The sequence below is a fragment of the Bufo gargarizans genome, chromosome 8 (assembly GCF_014858855.1).
Source record: "Bufo gargarizans isolate SCDJY-AF-19 chromosome 8, ASM1485885v1, whole genome shotgun sequence".
Lineage (NCBI taxonomy): Eukaryota > Metazoa > Chordata > Amphibia > Anura > Bufonidae > Bufo > Bufo gargarizans.
The window spans coordinates 40,420,138-40,435,629 of NC_058087.1; the positions used below are offsets into that span (position 1 = coordinate 40,420,138).

General features: G+C 41.7%; 1 protein-coding gene across 1 annotated transcript in view; it reads right to left on the reverse strand.

Moving 5' to 3' along the window:
- The window catches only part of PDE11A (phosphodiesterase 11A), a 673,054-nt gene that overhangs the window by 246,501 nt on the left and 411,061 nt on the right, over positions 1-15,492 (reverse strand). The window contains exon 10 of the mRNA XM_044304393.1: positions 2,139-2,189. Within this exon, the coding sequence (XP_044160328.1) occupies positions 2,139-2,189 (51 nt within the window). The remainder of the gene's footprint in view (positions 1-2,138; positions 2,190-15,492) is intronic.

A 15,492-nucleotide genomic window follows, 5' to 3' on the forward strand; every position in this document is an offset into this window, starting at 1 on the left:
GCCCCTTCCTAAATCATGTATGTGAATATTATCCGCAGTCATATTAAGATACATCGATAAAATGGAAGAAAATGATGGACACTTTGTGCACAATATTTTTATCATAGAATTCTATAATAATTGCTCCAAAGACATAGACATACTTTTATGGTTGATGGACTCTCCTAAAGTGTATTTCTGTGCATGTGTTTATTTATAATTATTGTGAATATAATGACAATATTATTATAAAAATTGCATTCCACTTAAATTAAAAGTGTGATGTTTCTTTTTCTATTGCCTATTTCAGCTTCTCACAACTTTACTTCTCTTTCCCTTGGTAGCAAATTTTCCCACAAAGAATCACTGCCTTTTTTGCATTCTTCTTAAATCTAGTAAAACTGTCATACATCAGGAAAACTGAATAATATTATTCAGGGCTCTCCATTTACCGATGGAGCAGTAGGGAATAAGAATTGCCTGCAGATAAGCCAACAGCATTGAGATAACTAGATGCAATCTTAGATGGGTTAAAATTGCACTGGTTTTTTCATGACTACTTCAAGGAAGGGACAAAAAAGAAAAGTAAAAAGGGAAGAGAAACAGAAGAGAAACTTCATAAAGTTACAAAAAGTATGTATTGTCATTTGTATTCCCTAGAAAATGATTTTTTGCCATTACATTGACAGTAAGTCTCCACGTAAAACAAAAAGTACATGAAATGTTAGTGTTACATTCACACCTGACATATTATTCTGGAGGGAATTCCACTAGCAGATGATATCTGTTCAAACAATGACATTGTTTAACATGGTAGCGAATGACTGCTATGCCCATAGGTTACTCCTTTCATTGTCCATAGGAGAAAACGGTGTTCTAAAAAAATCTAATTGGAATGTAAAACACGTAGTTGAACAGTGGAAAAACAGATGTACAGCTTTAAAGGGGTTTTCCATCTTTTTACAAGTTTTTACTCTCTTGATCCTGCAAGCCTGTAGAGTCAAGCACACGTACCTGCTTCCCGCTGCTTGTTTTCGGCTCCACTGCTGTCTTCGATGCGCACAGATGGGGGTCACATGCGCTGCTGCAGCTAATGACTGCCAAGTGGCACATCGCCCAGTGACCATCCTCATTGTGGGACACATCACCCCATCAGTTCTGAAAGTTTATATATGGGAGCGAAGAAGCCACTTGACTCAACCGGTGTGGAGGGGCAGGGGCAGAATTTAAGAACATAGAAAAATCTGGAAAACCCCTTTCGGTGGTACAAACCTTTTTACTGTTAATTAAAGATCTCCAGCACAGGTCACATAAACAGACAAAATGTACAATATACAGTACTGGTATCTATTGTTTACTGACCACTGGGATCAAGTGATAAGCTGGCCATACACATTAGATAATATTTTCTAAACCCAGCAATTTTAGAGGAACCAATCAAGTATCCCGTGTGTATAGTGTTGTCTGGACTTCCCCCAAATGACAAATGTTGGGTGAAACAAGGATAAGGCTGTTGGATTTCAATATACCCTATATTTTTGACCTCAGAGGACATAAGCCACCGTCAAAAGTTTCTTGAATTGGCTCTATCTACTCTCCCCACCCAGAACATATACTTGCTTGGCCAAGCTGAGCATATCCTTGTAAGGTCATGGGGGCTGACAACTATCTAAAGTGTACGGCCAACTCTGCTTACTGTACCAGTGGACCCCATTTCAAACACCTGCCTCATATAATGTATTAGCTAGGATAGAGAAGTGAGTACAACACAGCCTAGCAAGGCCAACTCAAATGTGCTGGGACCACTAGCCTCCTGCATAGCCAGCCCCAAATCCCACATCTTGGGGACGTTCTACTCTACCATGTATGAAAGCTGTCCAGATATTATCTATAGAAAATGATATCCCTCAAATGTGTCATCCTGTATTGCGCCCAATTTTCGGCAGAGAATTGCTAACTAGCATTCGCATGAACACTCGTTAGCGATCATCTGGCAGTGTAATACTGTGGCCGATTGCCCAATGAATGAGCAAACGATTGATCATCGGGCAATCCAAATCTTTTGACATGTTAAAAACGTATCCTTTGCAGGAAAAGTAACTTGAACAAACTAATGTGTGTACAATATACGATGCAGAAGCTGAACATGTAAACCTTACCTTAAATTTATCAACTTCAGCTTTTGAACATGTTGCATGATAAGAAAGAACCTGTGAAAAGAAATCAGAAAAAAAATACAATTACTATGATCTTATTTTTTAACTGGCCAACAATAATTTCTGCCTCTTTAATGAGTTTTAGCTACAAAGAGAAACACCAATTACGTGATGCATTTTGTAATATTTCAAATTCATACATCCTGTAAGAGTGGTTGCCAACATAATGCTGGAAATGTAAGCCCCATTCCAGTAACTACCCCTGAAATACCGATAAACTGAAGTTTTTAGAATATATTTGCACAAAGTTTACATAAAGTCTGTGCTTTGTGTTTATTTTGCAATTTTCATGTATGGTACATTTTAACACCTGTTTATGGGAATTACTATGAAATTAAAATGTCCCTCATTTTTGCCTCAAATTGTTGTGCAGACCCACTTATGCAGTCCTTTCCACCTTTAAAATATATGTCGAAGCAACACTATTTTAAAAGTACAGTTCACATTGCACAATTTGCCCCCCTGGCAAGAGGGGGTGTAAAGCACTGTTCTACTTAGAAACTGTGATAAGAGGAACAAGATCTCTCTTAGATTGGCCAGAAGATGCACCCATTAAGCATGGTTGGATTTTCTGTGACTGTGAACTAGTAAAAGGTAAGTAGGTTGACTGGTTTGACCAACCTTTTCTAAGAAGGCAGGTCCACTGGAGATCAGCTGATTTTGGGGTTCATCCCTTTTGGGATAAATGTTTAACTGTTCTTTGCAGAGGAACCCCCTATGTTTGGCAGAAGAACTGCTGCACAGTTGCTGTTTTACTATGAAACATTGACATCTACGGTCCTTCAGGGTCTCAGGTAAAAGCAGTTGAGGGGGACTTCCAAACTGAAAACCTTTCTCCACTACCATACCGATTACTGTATGTAAGATAGTATTTTATAAACCTGACAACCATTTAAAGAGCAGTTATTGACCAAGGCAAGCCCTGATTCTTTTAAGGCTGTTTGGTTTTTCAAAATATGATGTTTGTACCATTTGTGGAATGATGTGTGCTCCTTAAAGAGTACCTACAGGTTGAAAACCAATAAGGTAAACATATACAGGGGTAAAAAAATCACAATAAACTCCATTGGAGTACAAATATTACCTGAGTTACAGGCTAACTCAATTGATCTTTAAAGACCAATACACAACCCAAAATATGAAGAAAAATACAAAATTACTTATTGATACATATAAGTAATAAAATCCTTAAAAATTAATTTCACCAATGAGAGAATTAGGGATCAGCCTGGAGAAATCATTTAGTACATCTATGACAAATCATGTGGGTAAATAAAGTAACAAAAGTCCAGATGTGTACTAAAAACACTTATAGCAAGTTGTAAAATATAAATAGTGTGATCAAAAATAATGACTAAGTTGTGTATAAATATATAAACAAAAAATATATAAACCATGCAAAAATAAGCACAGTAGGGAACCTACCAACTAATAGAGGTTTCTGGGAAACAGAAACCCGACTGGAGGATGCTGTATGGTAACAGATAAATGGAAACACCAAATAAAACCACTCAGGAATATTGGCATGAAATCTATAAAAAGATATATCACATACCCATAATATGTATGCATCTCAGAACAGCCGCAACCTCAACCTCAGCACACGTTTCAGCAGCACCTTCACCACCTAGTTTTACTGTACATGACACTGCCCTACACTACTCACAGATGGATATAGTGCTGATTTATCCAACAGCATTGGAGGTAGAGAGCATATTTTTCCAACAGTGCTCTACAGGTCCTTCTAAAAAAATTAGCATATTGTCATAAAGTTCATTATTTTCTGTAATGTACTGATAAACATTAGACTTTCATATATTTTAGATTCATTACACACCAACTGAAGTAGTTCAAGCCTTTTATTGTTTTAATATTGATGATTTTGGCATACAGCTCATGAAAACCCAAAATTCCTATTTAAAAAAATTAGCATATAATGAAAAGGTTCTCTAAACGAGCTATTAACCTAATCATCTGAATCAACTAATTAACTCTAAACACCTGCAAAAGATTCCTGAGGCTTTTAAAAACTCCCAGCCTGGTTCATTACTCAAAACCGCAATCATGGGTAAGACTGCCGACCTGACTGCTGTCCAGAAGGCCATCATTGACACCCTCAAGCAAGAGGGCAAGACACAGAAAGAAATTTCTGAATGAATAGGCTGTTCCCAGAGTGCTGTATCAAGGCACCTCAGTGGGAAGTCTGTGGGAAGGAAAAAGTGTGGCAGAAAACGCTGCACAACGAGAAGAGGTGACCGGACCCTGAGGAAGATTGTGGAGAAGGACCGATTCCAGACCTTGGGGGACCTGCGGAAGCAGTGGACTGAGTCTGGAGTAGAAACATCCAGAGCCACCGTGTACAGGCGTGTGCAGGAAATGGGCTACAGGTGCCGCATTCCCCAGGTCAAGCCACTTTTGAACCAGAAACAGCGGCAGAAGCGCCTGACCTGGGCTACAGAGAAGCAGCACTGGACTGTTGCATGTCATTCGGAAATCAAGGTGCCAGAGTCTGGAGGAAGACTGGGGAGAGGGAAATGCCAAAATGCCTGAAGTTCAGTGTCAAGTACCCACAGTCAGTGATGGTCTGGGGTGCCATGTCAGCTGCTGGTGTTGGTCCACTGTGTTTTATCAAGGGCAGGGTCAATGCAGCTAGCTATCAGGAGATTTTGGAGCACTTCATGCTTCCATCTGCTGAAAAGCTTTATGGAGATGAAGATTTCATTTTTCAGCACGACCTGGCACCTGCTCACAGTGCCAAAACCACTGGTAAATGGTTTACTGACCATGGTATTACTGTGCTCAATTGGCCTGCCAACTCTCCTGACCTGAACCCCATAGAGAATCTGTGGGATATTGGGAAGAGAAAGTTGAGAGACGCAAGACCCAACACTGTGGATGAGCTTAAGGCCGCTATCGAAGCATCCTGGGCCTCCATAACACCTCAGCAGTGCCACAGGCTGATTGCCTCCATGCCACGCCGCATTGAAGCAGTCATTTCTGCAAAAGGATTCCCGACCAAGTACTGAGTGCATAACTGAACATAATTATTTGAAGGTTGACTTTTTTTGTATTAAAAACACTTTTCTTTTATTGGTTGGATGAAATATGCTAATTTTTTGAGATAGGAAATTTGGGTTTTCATGAGCTGTATGCCAAAATCATCAATATTAAAACAATAAAAGGCTTGAACTACTTCAGTTGGTGTGTAATGAATCTAAAATATATGAAAGTCTAATGTTTATCAGTACATTACAGAAAATAATGAACTTTATCACAATATGCTAATTTTTTTAGAAGGACCTGTATATGGAAGTCTGGTGACTAACTTGAAAAGAATCTGAGGGGTGATGAGGATGGAGGAACGGGGTCAGCATGGGAGATGTTTACTTAGGTTTGGATTTGAGGGTCACGTTAAATTTGATAGGAAAGTTAGGGTTTTTTGTTTGTTCTCTAGACCCCAGTAAATTTAATACACCTAGGGATTCAGCTATTGTTTTGTTCATGTAATTACTTATTGATTTTGGGCAGGAGCATTTATACAATTTGCAGGGCCTCATACTGTAGCAAAGTGGCTTAGGGAACTTTCACACTTGTGGCAGAGGATTCCGGCAATCCTGATGCAAACGGATGGCATTTGCGGATCCGTCTGACAAATGCATTGAAATACCGGATCCGGCGCTCCGGTGTCATCCGGAAAAACTGATTATTTTTATTTTATTTTTTGCATTTTTAAAGGTCTACGCATGCGCAGACCGGAACACCTTATCAGTTTTGCCGGAACACCTAATGCTGGATCCGGCACTAATACATTTCAGTGGAAATAATGCCGGATCCGGCATTCCGGCAAGTGTTCAGGATTTTGGGCCGGAGAGAAAACTGCAGCGTGCTGCAGTATTTTCTCCAGCCCAAAAATGTAAGAGGGACTGAACTTATGTATCCAGATGCATACTGAACGGAATGCTCTCCATTCAGAATGCATTAGGTTAAAAATCATTTTTTTTTCAATATTGAGCCCCTGTGACGGAACTCAACACTGGAAAAGAAAAACGCTAGTGTGAAAGTACCCTTATGATATTAGATATAGCCACCTCCTCCTATGTTCCTTGGATTAATTCTACAATTCCCGGTTTTCTACTATTGTAGTACTTATGGACATGGGAATCTTTCACCTGTCTTTATATTTTATGTCATTTTGCTCGTGAGTGAAGGTTTATCTTGAATCCAGAGGTCAAATAATACTCCCATCATTTCTGTTCATATAGGAAATGCAGTCTTTCGTTGACCTGTGAATTCATGGGAGTTCAAAAGGATGAACAGCACCTTCCAATATCTCTTCCCTGTGCAGAAAGTCACTAATGGTCATTTAGATACACATACAGAAAGACGCTTTCCTATTCTTACCTAATAGGGTTATTAGGGTGAAGTCAGGGAATTAGATCTTATTTCAAGAAAAACATTTTTATAATGATCACCTGTCCTCGTTTTTAAAGCATGTTCTGTAAAGTTAAAAGTCACTTTGTAAAATCCAGATAATTACTTCTTTTCTAGGTGCCTGTTCTATAAATTCAGTTTAGCAACAGAAACTGTGCCTTTTAGTGGTTGCCTGGAGCAAAAGAGAGCAAACTTTAATGCGATGTCTATCAGACAGTTGGGTGCTGAAAGAGTAATCACCCTTTATTAGATAGCTTTCCAGACCAATGTAATCCCTCAGGACACACTGGGATAAACTATAGCTTGTGAAAATGTATTATAAAATAATTAATTTACATGACAAGTGTTAACCCAGCATCCCGTGCCTGCAATTCTGTCCCCACATGCAGGTATGAACGCAAGGCTCCATCACTCCTTCCCGCTGCTGACAGGCACGGGCAGCGGGATTCTTAGCTGTGGTCTGCACTGCTGCCACCAGCATCTCCTCCTGGCTCTGAGCTGATCTTATGTGTATTTAGGGTGTGTGCGGGCGTTTCTCTCTTCTTTATGTGAGGCAGCCTGCGCACGCCTCCCATCTTCCCCAGCCTATGGCTGGCCTGTGGGAGGTATTTAAAGGCGCCTCCTCCCAAAGGAAGGTGCCTGAGCAACTTGGTTTCCTAGCTTTTCTAGTTTCCTGTTTGAGGTGTTCTGTTGGTTCTTGTCATTCTGTGTACCAGACTTTGAATTACGTATTACAGACATTGCCTTATTGCTGCCTGCCCTGACCCTGATCTTTGTTTACGGACTTTGCCTGACTGTCACCTGCCCTGACTTTTGCCGTCATAGACTACGCTTTGTCTGATCAGCCTCTGGCCTCCCAGCATCCACTGGGTGTATTGTGTCACCTGGAGGTCAGCGTAGTGGGTTCACACTCTTGTTTTGATTGTCTCATGTTCCAATTCCCCCCTGAGGTAGCACCAGGTTCTCCCCTCTGGAAAGTCTCTCCTCACCATCAGAGGTATCATGTGAAGAACGAGGGGTGTGCTCAGATATCGCCCTCAGAGAGATTTGGACTATTGGGGCGGTGGGTTCTCACCCGCTTGTCATAACAAGATATTATGAAACCATTCATATGTGTGGGATCATACCGAACAATAATTCCTGGGTAACAGGCAGCTAGGACACTGGGAGGAACAGTTCTCACTTCACATTTTGGAGGCTACAGGGAGTGCAGAATTATTAGGAAAGTTGTATTTTTGAGGATTATTTTTATTATTGAACAACAACCATGTTCTCAATGAGCCCAAAAAACTCATTAATATCAAAGCTGAATATTTTTGGAAGTAGTTTTTAGTTTGTTTTTAGTTTTAGCTATTTTAGGGGGATATCTGTGTGTGCAGGTGACTATTACTGTGCATAATTATTAGGCAACTTAAAAAAAAACAAATATATACCCATTTCAATTATTTATTTTTACCAGTGAAACCAATATAACATCTCAACATTCACAAATATACATTTCTGACATTCAAAAACAAAACAAAAACAAATCAGTGACCAATATAGCCACCTTTCTTTGCAAGGACACTCAAAAGCCTGCCATCCATGGATTCTGTCAGTGTTTTGATCTGTTCACCATCAACATTGCGTGCAGCAGCAACCACAGCCTCCCAGACACTGTTCAGAGAGGTGTACTATTTTCCCTCCTTGTAAATCTCACATTTGATGATGGACCACAGGTTCTCAATGGGGTTCAGATCAGGTGAACAAGGAGGCCATGTCATTAGATTTTCTTCTTTTATACCCTTTCTTGCCAGCCACGCTGTGGAGTATATGGACGCGTGTGATGGAGCATTGTCCTGCATGAAAATCATGTTTTTCTTGAAGGATGCAGACTTCTTCCTGTACCACTGCTTGAAGAAGGTGTCTTCCAGAAACTGGCAGTAGGACTGGGAGTTGAGCTTGACTCCATCCTCAACCCGAAAAGGCCCCACAAGCTCATCTTTGATGATACCAGCCCAAACCAGTACTCCACCTCCACCTTGCTGGCGTCTGAGTCGGACTGGAGCTCTCTGCCCTTTACCAATCCAGCCACGGGCCCATCCATCTGGCCCATCAAGACTCACTCTCATTTCATCAGTCCATAAAACCTTAGAAAAATCAGTCTTGAGATATTTCTTGGCCCAGTCTTGACGTTTCAGCTTGTGTGTCTTGTTCAGTGGTGGTCGTCTTTCAGCCTTTCTTACCTTGGCCATGTCTCTGAGTATTGCACACCTTGTGCTTTTGGGCACTCCAGTGATGTTGGCAAATATGGCCAAACTGGTGGCAAGTGGCATCTTGGCAGCTGCACGCTTGACTTTTCTCAGTTCATGGGCAGTTATTTTGCGCCTTGTTTTTTCCACACGCTTCTTGCGACCCTGTTGACTATTTTGAATGAAACGCTTGATTGTTCGATGATCACGCTTCAGAAGCTTTGCAATTTTAAGAGTGCTGCATCCCTCTGCAAGATATCTCACTATTTTTGACTTTTCTGAGCCTGTCAAGTCCTTCTTTTGACCCATTTTGCCAAAGGAAAGGAAGTTGCCTGATAATTATGCACACCTGATATAGGGTGTTGATGTCATTAGACCACACCCCTTCTCATTACAGAGATGCACATCACCTAATATGCTTAATTGGTAGTAGGCTTTCGAGCCTATACAGCTTGGAGTAAGACAACATGCATAAAGAGGATGATGTGGTCAAAATACTCATTTGCCTAATAATTCTGGACTCCCTGTATAATCGTATTGGACCTCAAAATTTGCACATAGGGCAGCTACGTTTTATGATGTTTCCTTAATAACCATGCCCTATGGGTCAGTGACTGCGACATTAAAGGGGTTGTATGAGCTAATTCAAAATCTTGGACAAGCCCCACAATTGCCTAAAATCACATTATACTCACCTCTTTCTCCAGCACTCTTCTCTGTTCCTTCAGTCTGATTCTCCTGCTGCTGCTTGTTTACAAACTGCAGCGGTGATGTGCTGCCATATGGCATGTGACTGCAGCAGCCAACCACTGCCCTCAGCTGTCTAACGTGATTGGCTGTAGCGGTCAAATGTTGTTTATCAGTATGTCACCAGCGCAGTTTGTAAACAAGCAGTAGCAGGACAATCAGATCAGTGGTGCAGAGAATGATAATTTTTTTAATTTAGACAATTTGGGGCTTGTCTCACATTTTTAATTATCTCAGACAACTCTTTTTTAGTAAAATCCATACATGAGACATGACATGCTAACAATGCATCTTGAAGTTGTCCCAGTTAAAGTAATGTCCCTATAGTTCCCCCAGTAATGCCGCCTTTGCCCCAGTAATATCCCTATAGCGCCCGTAGTAATGTCCCTCCCCTGTCCAGTAATGTCCCTATAGTGCCCCCTTTAATGCCCCTATAGTGGCCATGGTAATGCACCCCCCCCCCCCCCACTATGGAAAAGCGGCTGGTAAAAAACGAAAAAACTCACCTTAATGCCGTTCCCCGCTTCATGCCGCATGCTGTTTCCCACTTGTGTCCTGGAGCAGGAGGGGTAGGGAGCACGACACATCATCAGAGTCGCATTGAAACTGGGAGTGGGAGGAGCCACATGCTCTTTGGTACCCGGAGGGCAGAGTAGTGGGCACATTGTGGCATGATAAGACTACAACAGGGCCAGCGGCAGCCATCACCCTCATTAAAATACACATTGCGGCCACCAGCAGCACTGCTGCAATCTCATTATCTTGACAGTGGTATGATAATGAAATCACAGCAGGGCTGACTGCGGCCTGTAATGTGTATTGTAGTGAGGGCGCTGGACCGCGGCTGGCCCTGCTGTAGTCTTATCATCCTAACACAATGAGGGACATTACACAGGGACCATCAAGGGCCCAGAGTATACTGTAAGCAATTGGCGCATCAGGAAGTTTCCCAGTATGGTACATTGCCAATCCGCCCCTGCAGCTCTCAGGACATTGTGCTTTAAAGCACTATACTGTAAGATGAGAATATAGGTTTCGACTTCACCCACAGCTTTTCACATAAGTGGAGTCATTTAACTATCTGAATATTTCTTCAAGGAAGCTGCAGAATATAGACAGAGGCTATTTCATTAGAAACCTACTCCATCATGAGGGGCAAGCACCCCGAAACTGCTGTCTATGGGTGGATATATGGTCTGGCTATATTCATAGGGAGCCACTTCCAATAGGTGACACTGGTGAGATGGTTCTCTTTCTTGGAAGATACCTCTGTGCATGTGAATAATGTACATAATTTGAGTGGCAAGAGTTCACACATTGCCACGTGCAGGGACAGGCTGGGATTCCCACTAGAAGAAATTATTCTCAGGGCCCAACTCCCATATCATCAATTAATACTAACAGATTTTGATTCAAATAAATAGACCCTAGTGGCACTTTATTGTCTCTAAGTGTTATTTTATGCTGGACCCAGGAGGGTATCAGAGCCCATTAGGGTATCAGAGCCTTGGCCCACCGGTGGATCCTTGGATACTCTGGTGGGCCAGTCCAATGCTGGACTGGAAAGATTTTGCTTTCAGGAACTGTATATAATGTAAGAAAACTATGCACAATAGAAAGAAACTTGTTGCTGAAAGAAGGCCGTAAACCCCTCCTTACTGTTACTGAAGCTAAAAACACTGAGATTAGGGACTGAATATCTGACAGCAAATTAAAAGTTAAAAAAATCCAGCCATATGATACATTGAATGTATTAGAGTTATAAAGAGTAACAGTAAATCCAGCAGAAATAATAACTCCTAAAATTGCATAATTTATTAGACCCTCATAAAATGGGGGAAAGAACCCCAATTATCCAAAAATTAATAAAGGTGGTCATTGATATACAAAATCTATAGGCCAGACATATAAACAAAAAATTAGGGACCTGACAGGTGCAAACAGGAAGAGGATGGGGGAGACGATGAGATGGGGTTGGACCTAATCAGCCCTTTGCTACCCCTATCTACCCCTTTGCCCAGGGAAAACCCTGAATGGTAGGGCCCCCCTGTCCTTGTACCTAAAGCTATATACGCCCTGATTCTCCCTATGCTCAATAAGTATTACCTCTACCTCGACACGTTTCACCCTATCTAGAGGGTTCCTCAGGAGGTTCTGATAATAAGCGGTAAACAGCGAGAAGGCCGCGGCACTACTGCCAGCGCCACTGCCTTCTCAAACAGCTGATCGGCAGGGGTCCCGGGTGTCGGACCCCCGCCGATAAGATGCTGATGATCTATCTAGAGCAGTGATGGCGAACCTATGGCACGGGTGCCAGAGGCGGCACTCAGAGCCCTCTCTGTGGGCACCCATACCCTGGAAAAAGTATATGGTGTACCAATATGCCTTAGACTTTTCCTGCCATTCATCAGCGCAGGGCGCACTATGAACAGCACAGGCAGTGCACTGAATGTAGGCAGGCTTTTATAGCTAAATGAAAAAGTACATGGAAGATATACTATACTGGACTGTAGTATTCAAGGTAAATTGCTGTGTTGGCACTTTGTGATAAATAAGTGGGTTTATGTTGCAGTTTGGGCACTCGGTCTGTAAAAGGTTCGCCATCACTGATCTAGAGGATAGATCATCAGTTTAAAAAACTGCAGAACCCCTTTAAGCCACATTCTTATCAGTAAGATAAGAACTGAGGTTTAATGAGCAGAGATAAGGAGTCTGTCTGCTCCTCAGATGACGGAAAAAGAGAAAATCCACAGGCTGCTTCTAGAGCATCTCAGCTATGTACAGAAAAAAAAAGGCTCTCTATTTAAAAAAAAATATCATTTTGTTTTTTTATACATTTTTATTTTGGGAAAGTACAGGCATACATGCTGACAATAAGATCACATTAACCAACATAGTTGAAAATTACACTATTGTCACTTTTCCACACATCTCAAAATGTACAGTTACAGCTTCCTTAGCACCTGAATTTGTGCTTTTTTAACCCCCCTTCCCCTTACCCCCGTCCAAACAAACATTAACACCTAAAACATAAAAGACATCCTGCCAGACCCAAAACCATAAGCATCCTCCATGATCTATCCAGATTCAGCGAGAGTTGCTCTTATAATATATTTGTCCACCTAATAATGGTGTGATATTACAACTGTTGTTCTCTCAGGTACCATTGTGTAAGTGTGAAAGGTCTCACTATATTTTCTATTTCTGAGTCTGAGAGAAGTTGCACCAGAAAACCGTACTATCTTTTAAAAAACTTTCCTGTTTTTCCTTCTTTATACCTCTCCGCTTCTCTACGTTTCAATGCCAGTAAAACTTTCAGATTATCCTGGATGGTTCACGAATGCGGTTCGCGAATTCGATCACGCAAACGTGAACCGCAAGTTAGCCGCGGGCCCCATTCACTTTGATGGCAAGTGAACCTGAAAAACCTTCAGCTCCTATTTGCAGCCACCAAATACTTAGTAGAAGTGCACAAATCGTCCTACAACATGGACAGTGACATACTACCCCTCTAGTATGTCACTGTCCAATGACAAAAATTCCAACAAAAAATATGTAACCATTTTTAGTACACATAGGGACATTTTTATGCATCTTAAATGCAAATTCTCTGAAATGTGCCCTGTTGGAGCCTAGAAATTTTTTATTTTAGGCCACAGGAGTACGGGCCTTAAAAATTAGGCATTCACCGAACATAAATGAAATTGTGATTATGTGGCTCGAGGTACATTATGTGGTCACTGAATAACAATTTTACTGTAGCCCACTTTTTTTTTTCACTTTTTTTTTGGGGGGGGGGGGGGTAACTGGTATGTAACACCAGTAGAAATTATTTGTTCCAATGTTGTTTGTCACTATCTGTAGCTGAGGTAACGCAGCAAAACCGCAAACAAATGCTGCAGTACCCAAATGCACTATATAGAAAGTATACTATTGGTATATCACACCCCTGCTTCAATCAGTTTTTTTGGGGGGGCAACTGGTAAATCACACCAGTAGAAATTATTTGTTCCAATAGTGTTTGGCACTCTGTGTGGCTGCAGTATTGCAGCAGAACCGCACACAACTGCTGCACAATACAATACAAATCCACTATAATATACTTTCTATGTTAGAAAGTATATTATAAGTATATTACACCCCTCAGTATGTCACACCTATCGATAGCACACCTATACCAGTCCTTAAAAGGACTTTTGTGGCCCTATTAGCACGCGTTTGGTGTCTCTATACTCTCTAACAGTCTGTCCCTGCTCCACACAGCAACCTCTCCCTACACTGGCAAAAGACTGAATGTAAAATGGAGGGCAGATCAGGTTTATTTATAAGGTATGGGGTATGTCCATGTGCTGAAACGTTTCAATTGGCTTTCCTGTACCACCTGATGGATGTCATGGGTCAAAGTTCTTCACAATGTGAAAGAATATGGCGCCGGCGGACATTGCCATATGTTCGCCCGCTCGGCGGACCGCGAACAAGCAAAGTTCGCTGCAAAACGACCGCCAGGTGAACTGCAAGGCCACCTCTAGTTGCAACCAATGTTGTAGTAAGCATCTTTTGGTCACCATGCAGATAGCATGAAAAAGGGCCATCAGTCTTTGTTCTGTAAGACCCCCAACTCCCGTCTTTTCCCAATAGTGAAATAAATATATCATAGGGTTTAGTGGAACGGTAAGGCTCCAGATGTCCTTGACTGTCTGCGCTACCTGCTGCCCCAAGGAGTAAATCTGTGGGCAAGTCCAGAGGCCGTGATATAGGTCTGTATGTGGTGTGAGACATTTTGGGCAGCTGGTCAATCTATTTGGTCTACAGGGGGCCGATGGCAAATTGAAAGCGTAAATGGCATTATGCATTAGCCTAAAATGAGTGTCTCTCCATGTTTCGTTTAATATGGATGTCCTCATGGCCCACCATCCTTTCAAAATCTTATCCCCTGCCTCTCCATCCTCCAGTATCCAAGCCCATGGCCTAAATGTCTGCTGGGGCAACCCATCTCCCAACACCTCTCTTATTTGGAAATATAGGAAAGAGATGGACTGAGAGTCCCCCTCAGTAATATCTTATCAAAATTGTTTTTATTTACTTCCCTAGTAACGTCAGATAGCCTGTCGGTTAGAAATTTCTTGATTTGGGCAAATTGTATGCTCTGGAAGGGGCTTAACCGGCATTTGTCCCTGACTTCCTGATATGTATTCTCCGTGTCATACATCAGCTACTGAGCTGTTAATATCCCCTTTCGTCTCCATTCCTTGAACAAAACACTACTTCTGCCTTGTTCAAATTCTGGGTGTCCCCATAAAGGTAGGTGCTTCGACATTTTATGGCACAGGTGAAAACCTTTTCTAAGTGCTTTCCAAGTTTCCCATGTGTACCGAAACAATACTGAATTTCTTAGATGTGTGGGCAGGTTTTTCAAACTTGTGTATAGCAGGGTGCAAAGATCCCAAGGGGCCGAGACATTCCCCTCCAGCACATAATCTGAGTGAAAACTAATGTGATGCACCCAGTCTGTAATATGTCTGAACAAACATGCTAAATTATATATCCTTATATTAGGCATGTTCACACCTCCTTTGATTTTAAGAACCATGAGTTTTGCTATACTTTTTCTAGGGTGACTGCCTTGCCATAGGAAATGTACCATGTCACTGTGCAGCCTGGCTCTGTCTGCATGTTTGATCAATAGAAGTAGCGTCTGAAGGGGGTACAAAAGTCTGGAAAAGCTCATCATTTTGATTAGATGTACTCTTCCCAGGAGTGACAAGGGTAGGTTTTGCCATTTGCGCAATTCTTGCGTTATTTTGCAGATTAGTGGAGTATAGTTAAGTTGGTACAAGAAATCTGGCTTGTCCCCCACTTTAATCCCCAGATAGGTTATACTACCCTTC